The sequence below is a fragment of the Trachypithecus francoisi genome, unplaced genomic scaffold, assembly GCF_009764315.1.
Source record: "Trachypithecus francoisi isolate TF-2019V2 unplaced genomic scaffold, Tfra_2.0 Lachesis_group1, whole genome shotgun sequence".
NCBI lineage: Eukaryota > Metazoa > Chordata > Mammalia > Primates > Cercopithecidae > Trachypithecus > Trachypithecus francoisi.
Window position 1 is genome coordinate 56,944,018 of NW_022681454.1, and position 22,732 is coordinate 56,966,749.

Consider the following 22,732-nt stretch of genomic DNA (forward strand, 5'->3'; position numbering starts at 1 on the left):
TAGAATGTCCCCATTCTAGAATTTTAAAAATTGTTTCTCATGTTCAGATTTAGATTATACTCATTTGACAAGAGTTTTACATAAGCGATGTATACATTTTTTTTTTTTTTGGTCTCGCTCTGTCACCCAAGCTGGAGTGCAGTGGCATGATCTCAGCTCACTGTCACCTCCGCCTTCCAGGTTCAAATGATTCTTGTGCCTCAGCCTCCCAAATAGCTGGGATTATAGGCACGCACTACCACGCTTGGCTAATTTTTTGTATTTTTAGTAGAGACGGGGTTTCACCATGTTGCCCAGGCTGGTCTTGAACTCCTGAACTCAGGCACTCCACCTGCCTTGGCCTCCCAAAGTGCTAGGATTACAGCCATGAGCCACCATGCCCAGCCAAGTGATGTATACTTTTACAGCATACCCCCAGGGAACACATAATGCCACATCCCACTAACTGAAAGTTACATTTCCCCCTTTATAATTAATATGTAATCTTTAGCGTATCTTTTGAAACTCTGTGAATATCCTGCTACTAAATAATCCTTCATCCAGTGGCTTTAGTGTCAACTAAAGATCCGTGCCTAAATCAATTATTACATTGATGATTTTCTAATTTTATCATAGTTATTAGCTGACATTCTTCAGGAATAAAACAGCTTTCCCTGTTATCATTATAGAACCATCTTTTGTTTTTTTAATTTGAAGTGCTATGATGCATTGCTGTCACTACTGTTTTTGATTCTTAGTTGTATCAAATTTGACCAGCCCCTTAAAGCTGGCTTCTGTGTCTTTTTAAAGGCATTACCCCAATTTATTGCTTTCTGGCATATCAAAACGTTTTCAGGCTCACCTTGTATTTTCCCTGTTCCCTCAGACCTGGATTCAACCATTTTGCTAGGAATCCCTTGTTCGTTTTAGGAGGGAATCATTCAGAAATCAAGATCTGGCATGCATATTGCTACTGAGGTGCCATTGTGTCTCGGACCGTTCAGTGGCTAAAGCTTGGAAGTCAATTTTTAAAAATCATAAGTTAGAAGCACTGATAACTCAAATTCAAATCGGATACCATAGAGTTCTTCCTTATCATTCGTATTTGTGTCTTTCCTACAGTGAAAACCCTAATTTCCAAAGACTTCGGTACATTTACTCATTTTCTCTCTTCTATAATACACATGAATTAGTTTCAGAATTATAACAACACTACCAACATTAACCGCTTACTAAGTAACCAAGGCTGGCTGTACAGTGTTCTAACATTAGCACTGTGTTCTAATGTTATTTGAAGGAACAATCTTCTTTTCTCTGTGAGATGGTTATCAATTTCCTTATTTACTTAGGTTTACTTGTTGTTGTTAATATTTAATTTATTTTCATTTGTTTTTAATTTTATTTTTGAATACATGTAACATTTACATGGCTCAGAAATAAAAACTTTGTGAACAGTATGCTCTAAATAGAGTCTTGCTCCCATCCCTATCTGCACCACTCTGTTTCCACTTATCCCTATACCCCATAGATAACTGCTTTTATGAGTTTCTGTTTTATTCTTCCAGGTTTTTGTTTATTTGTTTGTTTTTTGCAAAATTAAGCAAATGCTACAAATACACATAAACACATACACCCTTCCTTCCCCTTTCTTACAAAGAGGAGGGAAATTAACCTCTACCTCCTCAAGGGAGAAATATCAAAGAATTTTTGGACATATTTTAAAACCACCACCAGTTTGCCCCTGATCACAAATTATTTACTTTTCACTCACATGCAAAATATATTCACCTCCTCCCAAGAAGGCCCCTAACAATCTCATCCTGCTACAGCATCAGCTTAAGGCCAAAATTGCTTTATCCCTTCACATGCATATTTTCCCCCAAGACCTTGAGCTTCTTCAGAGTTCAATAAGGGAATCAGTTAGCATAATTATGCACAAAATTATTTTATGAAAAAGTTAATTAATGGCCCAGGCCCGGTGGCTCATACCTGTAATCCCAGCACTTTGGGAGGCCGAGGTGGGCAGATCACCTGAGGTCAGGAGGTCAGGAGTTCAAGACCGGACCATGGTTTCACCATGGCTAACATGGTGAAACCCTGTTTCTACTAAAAATACAAAAAATTAGCCAGGCATGATGACTTGTTCCTATATTCCCAGCTACTTGGGAGGCTGAGGCAGGAGAATCGCTTAAACTGGGAGGCAGAGGTTGCAATGAGCGAGATCGCGTCATTGCACTCCAGCTTGGGCAACAAGAGTGAAACTCCTTCTCAAAAAAAAAAAAAAGTTAATTAATGAATTCTTTAATATTTAGGTTCTTCAAGTCCATTTTTTGTGTCATCTATTCGTGGTACAATAATTGAAAACACATCTTCAGCTGGGACTTTGACACAGGTTCCTTTTTTCCCTAAATATGAAGTGGAACTTGATTCTCCTAGAAAAATCATCCAATATCCTGGAAAGGAACACTTTGAACGTGTTTTAGAAGAATATTCACATCAAGTCAAAGATTTACAGAGAAGACTAAATGAAGTGAGTTGCCTTCTCTTCTAGTACCTGATGCTATTTGGGGGACAACAGGGAGGCCCAATATGTAGTTGTAAAGCCAGTTATACAACTTCCTGGAAGAAAAAACTAACAATGGGTTTATTGGTTAAATGTGTTAATTTGACCTGTGCCTTCTATTTTCAGTATTAAAACTGGGCTAATGAAAAGTCTACATATTTATTTTTCTTTTTTTAATAATTATTCAAAGCAGCTTGGTTTCACGATGTAAATTTTAATAAAACTTGAATAACTCAAAATTATAAGTAGCATTTATCTGCAGTTACAATTAATGATTGGCGTAGACCTATTGTCCTGCTAGCATAATACCTGATTTCTCTTTACAAAGCAATGGTAGAGGGTAGGTTTTTAGATATGTGTGTATGCACCATAGCTAAATAGCATCTAGAAGTTATTTGCTAAAAATTTCAAGTGGACATTATGTAGAATCAAACTGGTTTTATAATTGCATGTTGGGTCCCAGTAGTTAACAGTCTAAAAGCCAGACTCCTTACTGTCACATCCAAAGCTCTTCATGCTCTAACCTTGCCCTGGTACATTTTAGCCTCATATGCTACCCATTCTCCATAGGTACCTCTATTCTGGCAGTATCGGGCCACTTGCTCGTCCCTGGATACCACGCTATTCCAGACCTGCATGCCTTTGCCCAGGCCGTTTTCTCTTCTCTACTTTGTCTGCCTGGCAAACTCTTATTATGCACCAAGACTCAGCCCAGGCATTTTCTTCTCTGAAGCCTTTCCTCTAGTTGACATTAGGTCTGCTCTCCTCTGTACAGTTACTACCATTTGTACACATTTATTGTAGTATTTAGTACATCTGATTTTTCTCATTACCACATTACCTCATCAGATTGTGTGAGCATTTTTAGGAAAAAAAAATCTACAATTTTATTTAGTGTTGAAAATTATGTACCCCAGTATGCACAGGGATAAAAAAATGAATAAGATAGGACTTAAAAGGAATTCATAGTCTGGGAGGGGAGCTTGTCATATAAACAGTGGAATTACCCTATGATAAGTACACTAATGAAGTTGTATATATAGACAAAGGAAGCACAGAGGTACCAGTGAGGAGAAGAAACAGTGTCTTAATTTGTTTTCTATGTCTATCCCCTAACAGTATATGACACTTTATTGGCCTTCAGTAAATATGTGTTAAATCAGTACATTTCCTTTCTTGTGTAGGTGTTTGTTTTTACTGGGGCTCCTAACTGCCTTTCTTTTTCCTTATACTATTTGCCTTTATCATATCCTTATTAGAAAAAAACACATCATATAGGTTTTCTATATCCTCCTTTGACCCAGGACACTCCAAGCATCTTCTGACCTTTTGCTCAGTCTAGATTAGTTTCTCTTAGGTCTCTTGTATAACTCTTTTCCTAAGACTTCTGCCACTACTTTCCAGGTTGGATCCATGGTTTCCAGGAATCACTGTTTTCTCTCTTCTTTCTTTTTTTTTTTTTTTTTTTTTTTGATTAAACAAAAAGGCGTATGTATTTATGGAGTATATGAGCTATTTTGGTCAGGCATGCAATGTGTAAAAAACCACATAATGGAAAATTGGGTATCCATCCTCTCAAGCATTTATACTTCATGTTACAAACAAACAAATTATATTTTTTTAGTTATTTGAAAATGTACAATTGAATTATTATTGACGATAGTCACCCTATTGTACTATCAAATACTAGGTCTTATTCGTTGTATTTTTTTGTACCCATTAACCGTCCCCACCTCCCCTTGGCACTCCCCTACTACCCTTCCCACCCTCTCTGGTAACCATCCCTCTACTCTCTATCTCCATGAGTTCAATTGTTTTGATTTTTAGATCCCACAAATAAGCAAGAACATGTGATGTCTGTCTTTCTGTGCCTGGCTTATTTCACTTAACATAATGACCTCCAGTTCCATCCATGTTGTTGCAAATGACAGTATCTCATTCTTTTTTTATAGCAAATGGTACTCCACTGTTTGTAAGTACCACATTTTCTATATCCATTCATCTGTGGTGGTTGGACACTAAGGTTGCTTCCAAATCTTGGCTATTGTGAACAGTCTGCAACAAACATGGGAGTGCAGATACCTCTTTGGTATATTGATTTCCTTTTTGGGGGGTATATACCCAACAATGGGATTGCTGGATCGTATGGTAGCTCTATTTTCAGTTTTTTGTGGGACCTCCAAACTGTTCTTTATAGTGGTTGTACTAATTCACATTCCCACCAACAGTGTACAAGGGTTCCCTTTTCTCCATATCCTTGCCAGCATTTGTTATTGCCTAACTTTTGAATAAAAACTATCTTAACTGGGGTGAATTGATATCTCATTGTAGTTCAGATTTGCATTTCTCTAATGATCAGTGATATTGAGCACTTTCTCATATACCTGTTTGCCATTTGTATTTGTTCTTTGAGAAATGTCTATTCAAATCATTTCCCTATTTTTAATCAAATTACTAGATTTTTTCCTATAGAGTTGTTTGAGCTCCTTATATATTCTGGTTATTAATCCCTTGTCAAATGAGTAGTTTGCAGATATTTCCTCCCATTCTGGGGGTTTTCTCTTCACTTTGTTGATTGTTTCCTTTGCTGTGTAGAAGCTTTCTAACTTGATGTGATCCCATTGGTCCATTTTTGCGTTGGTTGCCTGTGCATGTGGGGTATTACTCAAGAAATTTTTGCCTAGACCAGTGTCCTAGGAAGTTTCCCCCAATGTTTTCTCATAGAGTTTCATAGTTTGAGGTCTTATATATAAGTCTTTAACCCATTTTGATTTGATTTTTAAATATGGTGAGAGATAGGGATCTAGTTTCATTCTTCTGCATATGGATATCCAGTTTTCCCAGTACCATTTATTGAAAAGACTGTCTTTTCCCTAATATATGTTCTTGGCACCTCTGTTCAAAATAAATTCACTGTATGTGAGTGGATTCATTTCTGGGTTCTCTATTCTATTCTATTGTTCTATGTGTTTGTTTTTATGCCAGTACCATGCTGTTCTGGTTACTGTAGCTCTGTAGTGTAATTTGAAGTCAGATAATGGGTTCCCCCAGTTTTATTCTTTTTGTTCAGGATAGCTTTGGCCATTCTGCATCTTTTGTGACTCCATATGAATTTTAAGATTGTTTTTTCTATTTCTGTGAAGAATACCATTAGTATTTTGATAGAGATTACATTGAATCTGTAGATTGCTTTGGATTTTATGGACATTTTAACAATATTGATTTTTCTATTCCATGATTTTTCTAATCTTTCTGATTTTTGGTGTCCTTTTCCATTTCTTTCATCAGTATTTTATAGTTTTCATTGTTGAGGTCTTTCACTTCTTTGGTTAATTCCTAGTTATTTCATTTTGTTTGTGGAACTTATAATGGGATTACTTTTTTAATTTCTTTTTCAGATTGTTCACTGTTGGCATATAGAAATGCTATTGATTTTTATATGTTGACTGTATCCTGCAATGTGACTGAATTTGCTTATTAGTTCTAATAGTTTTTTGGTGGAGTCTTTAGATTTTTCCAAATATAAGATTATATCATAGATGCAAACAAGGATAATTTGACTTCTTCCATTCCAGTTTGAATGTCATTTCTTTCTTTCTCTATGTGATTGCTCAAGCTAGGACTTCCAGTACTATGTTGAATAACAATGGTGAAAATGGGCATCTTTGTCATGTTCCAGATCTTGCAGGAAAGGCTTTTAGTTTTTCTCCATTAAGTATAATACTAGCTGTGGTTCTGTCATATATGGCTTTTATTATGTTGATCTTGTAGGTGTGCTTCATTGTTTTCTATTCTATACCCATTTTTTTGAGAGTTTTATCCTGAAGAGATGTTTAACTTTATCAAATGCTTTTTGGGCCTCAATTGAAATAATCATATGGTTTTTGTTTTTCATTATGTTGATATGATGTATCACATTGATTAATTTACATATGTTTAACCATCCTTGCATCCCAGGGATAAATCCTACTTGGTCATGATATATGAACTCTTTAATGCATTGCTGAATTCAGTTTGCTAGTATTTTGTTAAGAATTTCTGCATCAATATTCATCAGAGATACTGACCTGTAGTTTTCTTTTTCTGATGTGTCTTTGTCTGGTTTTGGTATCAGGGTAATAACTGCCATCGTAGAATGAGTTTGGAAGAAGTTCCTCTTCCTCGATTATTTGAACAGTTGAGTATAATTAGTGTTGGTTCTTTAAATGTTTGGTATTCAGCAGTGAAGCCATCAGGTTCTGGGCTTTTCTTTACTGGAACTTGTTCAGGTTTTAGATTTCTTCAGGGTTCAATCCTGGTAAGTTATATGTGTCTAGGAATTTGTCCTTTTTTTCTAGATGTTTCCAGTTCATTGGCATGTAATCACTCATAGTAGCTACTAATGATCCTTTGAATTTATGCAGTATCAGTTGTAATGTATCCTTTTTTGTCTCTGAATATATTTATTTGGGTCTTCTCTCTTTTTTTCTTAGTCTGGCTAAAGATTTGTCAAATTTGTTTATCTTGTCAAAAAAACAACTTTTTGTTTCATTGATCTTTTGTATTATTTTCTTCATTTTAATTTTATTTCTGCTCTGATCTTTATTATTTTTTTCTTGTACTAATATTGGGTTCAGTTTGCTCTTGCTTTTCTGGTTCTTTAAAGTACATTGTTTAAATTGTTTATTTGAAGTTTTTCTTCTTTTTTGAAGTAGACGCTTAATAGATATATATTTCCCTCTTGGTACTGCTTTCACTATATCCCATAGGTTTTGAGATGTTGTGTTTCCATTATCATCTGTTTCAATAAAATTTTTAATTTCCTTCTTAATTTCTTCATTGACTCACTGGTCATTCAGGAGCATATTGTTTAATTTTGTGTATGTGTATGCTTTCCAAAATTCCCCTTGTTATTGATTTGTAGTTTTATTCCCTTGTTGTCAGAAAAGATGGTTGATATTATTTCAGGTTTTCTTGGATGTTTTAAGACTTATTTTGTGACCTAACGTATGGTCTCTCCTTGAGAATCATCCATGTGCTGAGGAATGTATTCTGCCCAGAACATTCCTGTGTCTATTGCTGTGTGTACACAAGGCTGTGTATTCTGCAGCCTTTGGATGAAAAGTTCTGTAAATATCTATTGGCTCCATTTGGTCTATGGTGCAGATTAGGTTTTATGTTTCTTTGTAGATTTTCTGTCTGGACGATCTATCCAGTCCTGAAAGTGGGGTGTTGATGTATCTTGCTATTATTGTGTTGAGGCTTATCTTTTATTTCTGATAATATTTGCTTTATATATCTGGATGCCCCAGTCATGGCTGCATATGTATTTTAAATTGTTACCTCCTCTTACTGAATTGACCCATTTATCATTATATTGTGACTTCTTTGTTTCTTCTTATAGTTTTTGTCTTGAAATCTATTTTGTCTGATATAAGTATAGCTACCTCTGCTCTTTTTTGGTTTCCATTGGTATGGAATATCTTTTTCCATCCCTTTATTTTCAGACTGTGTGTGTCTTTGTAGGTGTAGTGTGTTTCTTGTTGGCAACAGATCAGTGAGTCTTGTCTTTTAATCCATTCAGCCACTCTGTGTCTTTTAATTAGACAGTTTAGTCCATTTATGTTCAATGTTATTATTGATGAGTAAGGACTTACTCCTGCCATTTTTGTTATTTGTTTTCTGGTTGCTTTGTAGGCTTCTCTTCCTTCTTCTTTTCCTTCCTGTATTCATCCTAGTGAAGGTGATTTTTCTCTGTTGGTGTGCTTTGATTTCTTTATTTTTAAGCCAGTCAAATTTAGCAGTTGGTTTTATACCGACTCTAGTGACACTAATGTTAGTAAGTTCTGATAACCAACTACCATGCTTTGATTTCTTGCTTTTATTTTCTGCATATCTGTTGTATGTTTTTCACCTTTGAGGTTACCATGAGGCTTACAATACTCTCTTATAAGCCATTATTTTAAACCCATCACTTTTTAAGTGATGACAGTTTAATGCTGATTGCATAAACAAACATACAAAAACAAAACTAATACAAACTCTGCACTTTGACTTTGTGCCCCCACTTTTTAACTTTTAGTTGTTTCTATTTGAATCTTATTGTAATATCTATGGCTTAAAAAGTTGTTACGATTATTTTTGATTGGTTTATCATTTAGCCTTTCTACTTAAGAGAAGTTTACACATCACAATTACAGTGTTATATTATTCTGTGTTTTTCTGTGTGCTTACTATTACCAATGAGTTTTGTACCTTTGGATGATTTATTCTTGCTTATTAACAACATCCTTCTCTTTCAGATTGAAGAACTCCCTTTAGCATTTCTTGTAGGACGGGTCTGGTCTGGTGTTGATGAAATTCCTCATCTTTTGTTTTCTAGAAAAGTGTTTATTTCTCCTTCATGTTTGAAGGATATTTTCACTAGATATACTATTCTGTGGTAGATGATTTTTTGCCTTCAGCACTTTAAATATGTCATGCCACTCTCTCCTGGCATGCAAGGTTTCCACTGAAAAGCCTGCTGCCAGATGTACTGGAGCTTCATTGTATGTTGTTTCTTTTCTCTTGCTGCTTTCAGGATCCTTTATCCTTGACCTTTAGGAGTTTGGTTATTAATTGCCTTGAGATAGTCTTCTTCGAGTTAAATCTGCTTGATGTTCTGTAACCTTGCACTTGAATGTTGGTATTTTTCTCTAGGGTTGGGAAGTTCTCTGATACTTTCCCTTTGAATAAACTTTCTACCCCATCTCTTTCTCTAACTCCCTTTTAAGGCCAATAAGTTAGATTTGTCCTTTTGAGGCCATTTTCTAGATCTTGTAGGTGTGCTTCATTGTTTTCTTTTCTTTTTTATTTTGTTTCCTCTGACTGTATATTTTCAAATAGCCTGTCTTCTGACTAATTCTTTCTTCTGCTTGATCATTTCTGATATTAAGAGACTCTGATGCATTCTTCAGCACATCAATTGCATTTTTCAATTCTAATATTTCTGCTTGATTCTTTGTAATTATTTTAATCTCTTTGTTAAATTTATCTGATAGAATTCTGAATTCTTTTTCTGAGTTGTCTTTAATTTCTTTGAATTTCCTCAAAACAGATATTTTGAATTATCTGTCTGAAAAGTCATATATCTCTGTTTTTTCAGGATTGGTCCCTGGTACCTTACTTAGTTCATTTAGTGAGGTCATGTTTTCCTGGATGGTGTTGATGCTTGTAGATGTACTTCGGTGTCTGGGCATTGAAGTTAGTTATTTGTGGTAGTCTTCATAGTTGAGCTTATTTGTGCCTGTCCTTCTCAGGAAGGCTTTCCAGGTATTCAAAACCCCAAGCCTAATAACGCTGTGGTTTTTGCAGACTCATAGAGGTACTGCCTTGGTGGTCTTGGATAAGATCTGGAAGAATTCTCTGGATTACCAGGCAGAGACTCTTGTTCTTTTCTCTTACCTTTCTCCCAAACATATGGAGTTTCTCTGTCTCTCTCCCTCTCTGTGCTGACCCACGTGGAACTGGGGGTGTGGTTATGCAAGCACTCCTGTGGCTGCCAGCACTGGGAATGTGATGGGTCAGACCTGAAGTCAGCACTGCACTGAGTCTTGTCCAAGGTCCTTCCCTTCAGGGTGGTGAGATCCCCCAGGTCCTGTGCATGTCTGGACATGCTGTCAGGGAGTCAGGGATTGGAGCCAAATACCTTAGCAGTTTACCTTATGTTCTATTCTACTGCAGCTAAGCTGGCAGTCAAACCACAATACAAAGTCCTTCCCATTCTTTCCTCCCCTTTCCAAAGGCAGAGGAGCTTCTCCCTGTGGCTACGACCACCACTAGTCCATGGGGTTTCTGCCCTGCCACCAGTGATGTTTACTTAAAGCCAAGGGCTCTTTGATTAGCTTGTGGTGAATGTTGCCAGGCCTGGGACTCATCCTTTAGGGCACTGGGTTCCCTTCTGACACAGGACAGGTCCAGAAATGCTGCCTTGCCCAGATCCAAATGCATAGTCCTAGACTTGGAGACTCCAAGAGCCTGCTTGTTGCTCTACCCACTGTGGCTGAGCTGGTATCTAGGGTGTAAGACAAAGTCTCCTTTACTTTTCCCTCTGCTTTTCTCAAACAGAAGGAGTCTTTCACTGTAGCTACCATAGCTGGGAATGTGCTAGGTCACTCCTGAAGCCAGCACATCTCAGAGCCCAAGGTCCAAAGCATACTCTCAGGGTATCACTGCTGGTTATTCAGGGCCCAAGTGCTCTTTATTTTTATTATTTTTATGTTTATTATTTTTTGAGATGGAGTCATGTTCTGTCACCCAGGCTGGAGTGCAGTGGTGGCATCTTGGCTCACTGCAACTTCTGCCTCCCAGGTTCAAATGATTCTCCTGCCTCAGCCCCCTAAGTACCTGAGACTACAGGCATGCGCCACCATGCCAGGCTAATTTTTTTGTTTTGGTTTTTTTTTTTTTTTTTTTTTTTTTTTTTGAGACGGAGTCTCTCTCTGTCACCCAGGCTGGAGTGCAGTGGCGCAATCTCAGCTCACTGCAACCTCTGCCTCCCAGGTGCAAGCAATTCTCCTGCCTCAGCCTCCTCAGTAGCTGAGACTACAGGCACATGCTACCACGCCTGGCTAATTTTTGTATTTTTAGTAGAGACAGGGTTTCACCATCTTGGCCAGGCTGGTCTCAAACTCCTGACCTCATGATGCTCGCCTCGACCTCCCAAAGTGCTGGGATTACAGGCGTGAGCTACCGCGCCCTGCCTATTTTTTTGGATTTTAGTAGAGACAGGGTTTCACCATGTTGGTCAGGCTGGTCTCAAACACCTGAGCTCAAATGATCTGCCCACCACGGCTTCTCAAAGTGCTGGAATTACAGGTGTGAGCCACCATGCCTGGTCCCCAAGGACTCTTTAGTCAGCAGGTAATGAACCCTTCCAGGACTGCGTTCTTCCCTTCAAGGCAATGGGTTCCCTTTTGGCCCAGGGTGTATCTTGAATTGTTGTCCAGGAGGTAGGTCTTGGAATGGGGACCTCATGACTCTGCCCACTGCCCTACCCTGCTGTGGCTGAACTGGTATCTAACATGCAAGACAAAGTCCTTTTCACGCTTTGCTCTCCTCTCCTCAAGTAGAAGGAAGGAGTCACTTTTGTTGCTGCAAGCTGCACTGTCTGGGGTTGGGAAAGGGATTGTGCAAGCACTCCCTTAACCACACCAACTTGGGTCTCCTTAGGTCACATGCCACCCTAGTTTACTGGCTCTAAGCCCAGCCTAGCACTAGGAATTGCCTAAGAATTGCAGTCCTTGTGTCCTAGGCTGCCTTTCAAATTTACCTAGGACCCCAGTGCACTTCAGCATGTGGTGGTGAGGCTTGCTAAGAAACTTGAGTTCTGACCACTGAAATGGACGATTTCCCTCTGACTAGGGCTGGTTCAAATGCTCCCTCTAAGCCCAGCATGGCTTGATTCTCCCCTCTGATGGGGCAGCACTGAATTAAATATAAAATCCCCCCCTTTGCTGTGATCTCCCTCCGCTACGCAGATCCTCTGCATAGCCACTGCTGGGGGATGGTGAAAGGGGTGGCGTTGGAGATTCGAGACTGTCTCTCCTGCCCTCCTCAATGCCTCTTTCCACCATATGAATTAAAACCAAGTACTATTTTTAATAGTAGAGGGTGTCCAGGTTCTTGGTGTCTTGAACAAAGAATTGGACAAAACACACAAACCAAGGAAGGAATGAAGGAATTTATTGAAAATGAAAGTACACTCCACAGTGTGGGAGTGGGCCTGAGCATAGGAACTCAAAAGCCCCATTAGAGAATTTTGGGGAGTTTAAATACTCCCTAGAGGATTCCATTGGTTACTTGGGGGTATGCCCTATGTAAATGGGGAAAATGAAATAAAGTTACAAAGTCATTTACATCCTACACCCTAAGGAGAGGATATTTCCTGTCACAGCTGAAGTGTGAATCAGCCTTATGTTCCCTGCCTCCAGACCCTATTTTCCTGCCTCACTATTTTTCACTTGACTTTTGTGTTCTTATGATGATGCTTTTCTGTGTGCAGATAGTTTGTAAAATTTGATGTTCCCATCGGGGGTGGCAGGTGTGAGGGAATGAATGGTGTAGGCTTCTATTCCGCCACCTTGCTCTGCCTCCAGCCTCTCCTGTCTTCTTTCTTGATCTATTCCTTCATTTAGTCAAAACACGTCTTCGTTAAATTCTTAATAAACTGTTAAATTCTTAAGAAAGAGACACATTTTATGAATCTTTGCATGTCTGAGAATGACTCTATTTTACACTCACACTTGATTGATAATTGGTTCGGTAAAGTTGAAAGTAATTTCTCTCAATCTTTTGAAGATATTGTGCTTTTGCATTCAGTATCGCTATTGAGATGTATATCTGGTTCTTGTTCCTTTGTAGATTATTTTTTATTTTTTACTTACTTGAATTTCATCTTTAACATCTTTTCTTTGTCTCTGAAATGCCACTATAATGTACTTAGGTATGAATTTTTGTTTTTTCATTCACCATGCTAGGGCCTCAGTCGACCTATTGGTCTGTAGATGTGTGCCTTTCAGTTTGGAGGAATTCAGTTGCGTTTTTTCTTTGGCAGTTTCCCTTCTTCTGTTTTTTCAGTTCTGTCTTTCCAAAGTTCCTGTTGGAAACATACTTTCACCTCAGTCAAATCTCTACATCTCTTACTTTTTGTTTCAAAAATTTGTCTACTTTTTCTACCTTTGGAGGACATTTCTTGACTTGCAACATTTCTATTGAATTGAACTTTTTCACTTACAACCATATTTTTAATTTTCATGACCCTTTCTCCTCTGATCACTTCTGTGGCATAGCATCTTATTCTTGCTTTATGCTGATAATGTCTCTTGAATTTCTCTGTAAATACAGGTTTTTGAAGTGTTCTTCTATTCCTTGCATTATCTTTCTTTGTTTCCTCTGGTTCTTCTTTTTTTTCTGGGTGTTTGCTTGTTTATTGATATTGATCTATTTATTACTCTGATTTTTCTTCAAGTGTTCAGCAGTTTTTGGTTTTCTGTTTATATTCAAGAGTTAGGCAATAAAAAGACTGATGGCAGACTCTCTATTCATGGGCAGAACTTGATGGCTTTGCTGTGGGAGGATTAGGTACGGCATCAACTATGTACGGGAGCATCTCCTACAGTATCTCCTGTGCTGGGAGATCCCTCAGTGCCTGATCTTAGAAATCTTTGTGTATTTTTCTGTAGTAGGACACCTGGAGTTTTGGGTGGTGGTATCTGCTGCCAGGTATTTTAAGTGGGTAGGAGGTAGGGATTGACTTTTTTATGTACAGAATTTCAACCAATTCTCATGTTTTCGTGTAAAAAATGTATTCCTATCTCCATGTTGAGCTGGAAGTAAGATTTGTTTTAGAAGCAGAGTTTTGGTTGTAGAGAATGGATTAAACAGGGTCAAGCTTGATACAGGGAGACTAATTAAGGTATTCTCGTAATCTAAGTGAGAAATTATTAATTAGGCTTTGAACTGCAGCAGTAAGGGAAGGAAGTAGACATAAAAATGAAGATATATGTAGAGTTTTGGAACTTATTAGCTATAAGGAAATGTGTTTCTCTAATGAGGATTAATTTGCATGGCTTTTTTTCCAGAGCAATGAATTGCATGAGAAACAGAAGTTTTATTTGAGGCAGTCAGTCATTGATTTACAAACAAAACTTCAGGAGATGCAAATGGAGAGAGATGCTATGGCTGACATCAGGTTGGGATTTGTGAAATTATTTTGAAGTCACATTTTCATTATGTGAAATTATTTTAAAGTTTTACTCTTTGTAGTAAAACTAGTTGTGTGAATATGAGTTTTATCAATGTTATTTATTTTCTTTCATTTATTTCATAGACGAAGGGAGAGTCAGTCCCAGGAGGATTTAAGAAATCAGCTTCAAAATACAGTTCATGAACTTGAAGCTGCCAAATGCCTTAAGGAGGACATGCTGAAAGACAGCAACACACAAATAGAGCAGCTACGAAAAATGATGCTTAGTCATGAGGGAGTGCTTCAAGAAATCCGGTCAATCCTGGTTGACTTTGAAGAAGCCTCAGGCAAAAAAATATATGAACATGACAGCATGTCTACTCTGCACTTCCGCAGCTTGGGCTCAGCTATTAGTAAAATCCTAAGAGAATTAGACACAGAGATTTCTTTTCTTAAAGGGAGGATATTTCCAGTAAGTGGTGAGAATGCTACTTAAATAATTTTATATTAAAATGCATTAAGAGAATAGCATTAGATGTGTAATTTTTAAAATTCTTAAAATAAGCCAAGTTCTCGTTTTTCTGAAATAACAGAAGTTACTTCCACAATAATCTCTCATAATAGAAACTACCTTGGTTTACCTGTATAGCTTCATGAGAGTATAGACAAAGTAAAAGATCTAATAAAATATGAGGATAGAATGTATTTGATTTTAGTATTATTTCTATTTGCATTAAAGCATTCCTTTACTTGAAAATATCCAGATTTTCCAAGCCTTATATTTACCAGTAACTAAATCAGGGTCTTTTTAAAAACCAGGTAGAGGATCAACTTGAAGCACTGAAATCTGAATCACAGAACAAAATGGAACTACTTCTGCAACAACATCAAGATAGGTAGGTTTCTGACTAAGGTATGGAAAAGCCTAGTGAAACTAAACCACAGTTTTACAGTGTTTCAGCCACAATTCCAAAATCTAAACCGCTCTGAAACACATACTTTTTTTTATAGATTTATAGGAAACTCATGTTACAATTTTGTTTTCCTGACCCTGGTTAAAATGGTAAGGAGGGTGTTATTCGAGACAATTACAGTAGGAGTATTGCTGTAGGAGAGAGAGAGATTAAGCTCAGCTTCCAGTACAAGGCCAAATAGGGATTTATAGCCACGGGGCATGGTGAGGGGGTCTGTGGATGGAAAATTACTGAGAAAAGGCATCAAGAGTAGGGGGATTCTTGCTAAACTCAGGCCAAGGGCTTAGATACCAAAGTCAGAATGAAGATGAAGAACTTGACCAGATATTGAGGGTGGGAGGACTAAACAGACTCAGCAAGATTCTTGCTAAGTCTGGGCTAGACAGGCCAAAGGTTGAGGCATAGTTGAAAAGAGGCCTCAGAAGAGCCTGACTAAAGTTTGGTGAAGGAGACAGTTTTTGTCACTCATTTGTTGGAAAAACCTGACCAGAGCTAATGTAAACCTTTCCATAGTCTATGATTTAGTGTGAATACTTGCAAATTGTTGCCTTCATAATATGTTTGGTTAAATGAGACACTTCCCTACATCTCACTTGGGGTGTCATATAATATATAGTACTTGCAATTTATTACCATGGTAAACTAAAAAAAAATCTGAATTCCAAAACTAGATGACTCCCAAAAGATTTGGATAAAGGCTTTTGGACCTGTTGTAGACACTTGTTATTAAAAGAGTAGCATGTACAAAAGCAAAGCAAAATACTAAATTTGAGAGTATTGAAAATCATTCATTTTTAAAATAATTCATAGGAAAATCTTCTGTATCAAATAACAATCACCACATTCTTTTTATAGGATTGAGCAGTTAATAAGTGAACATGAAGTTGAAATAACAGGACTTACTGAGAAAGCTAGCAGTGCTCGAAGCCAAGCCAATAGTATCCAGAGTCAAATGGAAATCATTCAGTATGTGGTTTAAACTGTTAGTCATTCATCTTCATTTTAGAGATATTATTTTCATTAACTTTCTGTTCTATAATCTTTTAGAATTTGCTTGGTAAGATTTCATAAGAAAGTAAAACTTTTTTTCTAACATTTAAATGAACAGAAAATATTGCTTAACATAGGTAACATTATCTGACCATATAAGAAGTATTGTTGCAAGTATTTGGAGCTCCTGGGATTGGCTGTTTTAAGTATTTGTACTAGTCCATTCTTACACTGCTATAAAGAACTACCTGAGACTGGGTAATTTATGAAGAAAAGAGATTTAATTGACTCAGAGTTCCACAGGCTTAACAGGAGTCATGAGTGGAAGACCTCAGGAAACTTACAATTATGATGGAAAGCAAAGGGGAAGCAAGCACATCATACCATGGCAAAGCAAGCGAGAGAGAGAGTGGGGACATGCCACACTTTTAAACCATCAGATCTCATGAGAACTCACTCACTATCATGGCAAAAATCATGGGGGAAATCTGCCGCCATGATCCAGTTACCTGCCACCAGGCCCCTCCCCGACACGTGATTACAATTCAGATTTGTAATCTCCCAAATACCATGTCCTTCTCACGTTTTAAAATATAATTATTGGCCATGCACGGTGGCTCATGCCTGTAATCCCAGCACTTTGGGAGGCTGAGGCGGCCAGATCACAAGGTCAGGAGATCAAGACCATCCTGGCTAACACAGTGAAACCCTGTCTCCACTAAAAATACAAAAAATTAGCTGGACTTGGTGGCGGGCACCTGTAGTCCCAGCTACTCAGGAGGCTAAGGCAGGAGAATGGCATTAACCTGGGAGGCAGAGCTTGCAGTGAGCCAAGACTGCACTCCAACCTGGGTGACAGAGCAAGACTCTGTCTCAAAAAAAATACAATTATCCCTTCTCAACAGTCCCCCAGTCTTAACTCATTTAAGCATTAACTCAAAAATCCACAACCCAAAGTCTCATCTGAGACAAGGTAAGTCCCTTCTGCCTATGAGCCTGTAAAATAAAAAACAAGTTTGTTACTTCCAAGATACGATTGGATTACAGGCATTGGGTAAATGCTCTTATTCCAAATGGGAGAAATAAGCCAAAACAAAGGGGCTGCAGGACCCGTGCAAGTCCAAAATCCAGCTGGGCAGTCATTAAATCTTAAAGCTCTAAAATAATCTCCTTTGATTCCATGTCTCACATCCAGGGCACACTGATGCAAGGTGGGGGCTTCCAAGGCCTTGGGCAGCTCTGCCTCTGTTGCTCTGCATTGTACAGCCTCTGCAGCTGCTTTCACAGGCTGGCATTGAGTATCTGTGGCTTTTCCATGTGCACAGTGCAAGCTCCCTGTGGATCTACTATTCTGGGGTCTGGAGGATAGTGGCCCTCTTCTCACAGCTCCACTAGGCAGTGCCCCAGTGGGGACTCTGTGTGGGGGTTCCAACCCCACATTTCCCCTCCACATTACCCTAGTAGAGATTCCCCATGAGGGCTCTACTCCTGCAGCAGACGTCTGCCTGAACATCCAGGCATTTCCATACATGCTATGAAATCTAGGCAGAGGTTCCCAAACCTCAACTCTTGCTTTCCATGCACCTGCAGGCTCAACACCATATGGAAGCTGCCTAGTCTTGGGGCTTGCACCCTCTGAAGCAACAGCCCGAGTGTACCTTGGCTCCTTTTAGCCACAGCTGGAGCTGGAGCAGCTGGGACACAGGGTGCCATGTACTGAGGATGCACAGAGCAGTGGAGTGGGCCCTGGCTCACAAAACCATTTTTTCCTCCTAAGTCACCAGGCCTGTGATGGAAGGGGCTGCCTAAAGATCTCTGACATGCCCTGGAGACATTTTCCCCATTGTCTTGCACCTCTTCTTTACTTAGGCAAATTTCTACAGCCAGCAGCTGGAATTTGTCCACAGAAAATGGGTTTTTCTTTTCCGTCAGGCTGCAAATTTTCCAAACTTTTACACTGTGCTTCCCTTTTAAACATAAGTTCCAGTTTCAGACCTCTCTTTGTGAATACATATGACTATGCTTTCAGAAACAGCCAGGTGACATCTTGAATGCTTTGCTGCTTAGAAATTTCTTCTGCCAGATACCCTGAATCATCTCTGTCATGATCAAAGTTCCACAGATCTTTAGGGCAGGGGCAAAATGCTACCAGTCTCTTTGCTAAAGCATAGTGAGAGTGATCTTTACTCCAGTTCCCAAGAAGTTCCTCATCTCCATCTGAGACCACCTCAGCCTGGACTCATTGTCCATATCACTATCAGCATTTTGGTCACAACCATTCAACAAGTCTCTAGGAAGTTCCAAACTTTCCCTCATCGTTCTGTCTTCTTCTGATCCCTCCAACCTGTTCCAACCTCTGTCTGTTACCTAGTTCCAAAGTCACTTTCATATTTTCAGGTGTCTTTGTAGCAGTGCCCCACTCTCCTGGTACCAGTTTTCTGTATTAATCCATTCTTACACTACTATAAAGAACTGCGCAAGACTGGGTAATTTATGAAGAAAAAAAGTTTAGTTGACTCACAGTTCCACAAGTTTAACAGGAATCATGACTGGGAGGCCTCAGGAAACTTACAATCATGGGAAAAGCAAGCACGTCTTACCATGATGGAGCAGGAAAGCAGGGAAGTGCCATATAAACTATCAGATGTTGTGAGAACTCACTCACTAGCATGAGAACAGCATGGGGAAAGTCTGTCCCCACGATCCAATCACCTCCCACCAGGTCCCTCCCACGACGTATGGGGATTACAATTTGACATGAGATTTGGGTGGGGACACAGAACCAAACCATATCTCTGTGTTTGTGTGTGTGTGTATGTATGTATGTGTGTGTGTGTGTAATATATATGAATATAAGTAAAATGTGTGTATATGCATAGAAATAATTTTATTTGAGTTGTATGTTAAAACTTTTTATATGGACATTTTCCATCATATACAAAAGTAGAGAGAAAATAGTGTAATGCACTCCCATACAGCTGTCACCCAGCTTCTGCGGTTTACAATATATTTGAGCAGAAGCTTTTGAGTCAATTTTGGAAAATAAAAGACTATTGGCTTAATAATGCCATATAAAATAACTAGTGGTAGTGTCAAAAAGCTAGAATACTCAGGTGTTACTCTTATTCTTAGTTTGCTATTTGCATTTATTCTCCTTCTAAACTCTTCTTAGAGAGCAAGCAAGAAATCAAAACTCTATGTATATGCGTCAGCTCAGCGATCTGGAATCTACTGTTTCTCAGCTACGTTCTGAATTAAGGGAAGCCAAAAGGATGTATGAAGACAAGGTGAGTTAAGGTTTTGCTGCTCTGCTTCTAGAGACTATAATAGCCAGAATCAATATTATTTTATTAATAGTTTATTTGAAAATAAGGAATCAAAGTAATTTCACATTAAAAGCAGTTTATAAGCTGGAGTAAGAGCATGCTAAATTATATTTTAAGCTATAAACAATTTTTATTTAAATTATGTACTCTCATTCTTAGCAAAACATTTTTTGCATAGTTCAAGTAAGTTTCTAAAAAAATACATTAAACATAAGACCATCTTAATTATTTTTACTTATCTAACCTTTAGCATATACTTCCATACCAGCTCTGATCCCCCTGCTACTCAATATTTTTGGGGCCTAACTCCTCTCTTACTTCAACTCCTAACTCTTAATCATTGTGAAGTTACCAAACTGAATTAACTTTAAGAATAATTAAATGAATTAATTACATAAAAATTATTAGGAAGATAAGTCTTCATCTCTCATCATGTAATTCACTTTAAAACCACATTAATTAACATTTGATATTCTGTTTTTTTCTTTCACTTTCCATAGCTAATGAGAAGCTATTCAGTATCATTGTCATCTATTTATCCAGAGCTTAGGATTTTGTTGATTTCAATCATTTGTATAACAGTAAGACCCTAAAAAACAAACAAGGAGTTGCCATTAAGAGGAGTGGTGTTCTTCATTCCCTGTAAGAAGGGTGATCACCCAAGGCTACTTGCCTGGGACAGTCTCGGTTTACACCTGCTAGCCCAGTGTCCTGTTTTATGAATGCTACCTCTCATCTCCACAGTGTCCCCATTTGGAAGATAAAGTCCATATTTAGTCATCCTACCTGTAAGAGACCCTTAGATAGCCGTGCAGAAACAATTTACGTACAGTTCTGTCACTTGTAGTCAGTTTCTCACACCTTAGCTATTTGGAGCAGTAGGTTAGAAGAAAGAGAGTATAAGGAAGCTGCCATATACCCTTTATAAAATGAAACCAATTCTATAGGGTAACAGTACATGGAGGAAAGCTCCATATGGGAAGAATTATATATTGCAGCACGAATTCTTCCAGACGTTTGCCCTTTTTTGGGCAACCCCTCATTTTAATTATCACTCCGGCCGGCCACAGGAGGGGGCTGTTTCTCCTTGGTTCAAGCATGGAAATAAGATACCTCAACCTTTATCTAAGCTGAGGGTGGAATTTAGACATGACTTTACTAAAGTCTAAGCCATAGAGAGTAACACGAAACTGTATAATCTCAGTTATAGGTGTGGGTCCTTTACAGCAGTGTCTTCCAAATATTTTCCATTGCTACTCACAGTAAGAAATATAGTTCATCTTATGATCCAATACACACATGCAACTGAAGCAAGATTCATAAAGCAATATTTACTCCTATTACATGTGATGCTGGCTATTTTCTCTTCCCTTCAGATGCTGATTTGAAGCTCACTAAATTGATTTCATAATTTATTGGTGGGTTGCAGTTTGAATAACACTGCCTCCTTTTGTAAACCTCCTTTTGTAAACCTCCCTTAACCTAAATCCTTGCGGCAATGTTATTTCAACCAGTGCTACCTCTGAGCAACCTTAAGAGACCTTAGACCGCTTAAAGGGTACACTCGACAAACAAAAGGTCAGAGAGGAGCATACGCTTTTCTCCGTCTCTCTGAAGCCTGCTTTTTGTGTTCTAGTTTCTTTTCTCAGGACAAGCTTTTCCCCTGATGATTGATAGCAGTCTGGGCAGACCAAGCCTATACCAAAAGGTCATGACTGCACCCTGCAGACAACAGCAGGAGGGGCTGATTTCAGTGCACCATGGGGTGGAAGGGTGCTTTTTCACTTGGGTCTAGTGGAGGTAGCCACTCTGGCAGAAGTGAGAGCTGACATTCTGACAGTGAGAGAGGAAATAAGAGAGCTGTTGTGTTACAGTCCAATGTAGTAATGCATATTCATGAATAATCACAAATCATTTTGGAAAAATTAAGTACCCATTGTCTATTGACAAACTTTATGAAAAGCCACCAAAGTACTAAATAAAGCTCAACTCACCTGTGGTTTCTTACATGATTGGTAACTGGTATAGCTTTCTATTATACTGTTGTTTGGAAAAATTATCCTTTCAGAAGCCTCACCCATTGTTTGCTAATTTGCATTTGGCCCAATATATAGTATCATGCTGATTTGGACATATTGGGAAATTTTTTCACAAATTCTGAAATATCCATCTAAAATATATAAAAGAATTTCTAAGTTTTTATAAGCATTTAAATCTCTGGCATTGTAGAAGCACGAGATCCAAATGAATGACTGCAGGCTTTTTACATGAATGTTTTGGAGTCATATAGATACAAACATGATATTAGAATCATTCTCTGATTTTGCTCTAATGTAAATAGTGGCTCAGCAAGAATTTTTTTTTTTTTTTTTTTTTTGAGACGGAGTCTCGCTCTGTCACCCAGGCTGGAGTGCAGTGGCCGGATCTCGGCTCACTACAACCTCCGCCTCCTGGGTTTACGCCATTCTCCTGCCTCAGCCTCCCTAGTAGCTGGGATTACAGGCGCCCATCACCTCGCCCGGCTAGTTTTTTTTTTTTTTTTTTGTATTTTTTTAGTAGAGACGGGGTTTCACCGTGTTAGCCAGGGTGGTCTCGATCTCCTGACCTCGTGATCCGCCCGCCTCGGCCTCCCAAAGTGCTGGGATTACAGGCTTGAGCCACCGTGCCCGGCCAAGAATTTTTGACAGTCTTAAATAGTAAACAGCTAACGGAAATAAGGAGGGCATATCAGCTTCATTAGTTTTAATAAATCACTGAGATTTATAATACACCACAGTGACCCTAAATAGAGTTGGCACCTAGTTGATGGTTAACTAGACTGCCTTAACAGTAACTCCCTTTGATTTGGTCAGGGAGCACTGAGAGATGACTGCCATGTAAATATAGCTAAGTACACTCTGGCCTAAGGTGACGTTAATTACATGGTGTAGCTGAGCAAGGAAAATCAAACAAGTGAATAACAAGGATTTCACTTTGGCTCATAAAAAATTGTATTGTTATAAAATACAATATAATGAATTGAACATAAAATCTAAAAACAAATTATTCTGCTTAATTTTTATTTTCATATGACTTGATATTGCTAAAGCTTATGAAAACCTTAAAATCTATTTTTCTCTGTTGCTTCAGTGCATATTTCGGTATGTACTATTCAAATAACAATAAGGAAAAATATCAAAGGAAATAATACATAAAA

At 38.3% G+C, this 22,732-nt stretch overlaps 1 protein-coding gene across 19 annotated transcripts in view; it reads left to right on the forward strand.

Annotated features, from left to right (window-relative positions):
- CCDC158 (coiled-coil domain containing 158) overlaps positions 1 to 22,732 on the forward strand; it is a 125,284-nt gene that overhangs the window by 22,811 nt on the left and 79,741 nt on the right. For 13 of the 19 annotated variants that reach the window (XM_033214364.1, XM_033214363.1, XM_033214362.1 and 10 more), the window contains 6 exons: positions 2,292 to 2,509; positions 14,143 to 14,252; positions 14,391 to 14,718; positions 15,066 to 15,142; positions 16,076 to 16,186; positions 19,383 to 19,497. In XM_033214364.1, coding sequence (XP_033070255.1) covers positions 2,292 to 2,509; positions 14,143 to 14,252; positions 14,391 to 14,718; positions 15,066 to 15,142; positions 16,076 to 16,186; positions 19,383 to 19,497 — 959 coding nt within the window. The remainder of the gene's footprint in view (positions 1 to 2,291; positions 2,510 to 14,142; positions 14,253 to 14,390; positions 14,719 to 15,065; positions 15,143 to 16,075; positions 16,187 to 19,382; positions 19,498 to 22,732) is intronic. The other 6 variants (XM_033214375.1, XM_033214376.1, XM_033214377.1 and 3 more) reach the window with 4 other exon arrangements.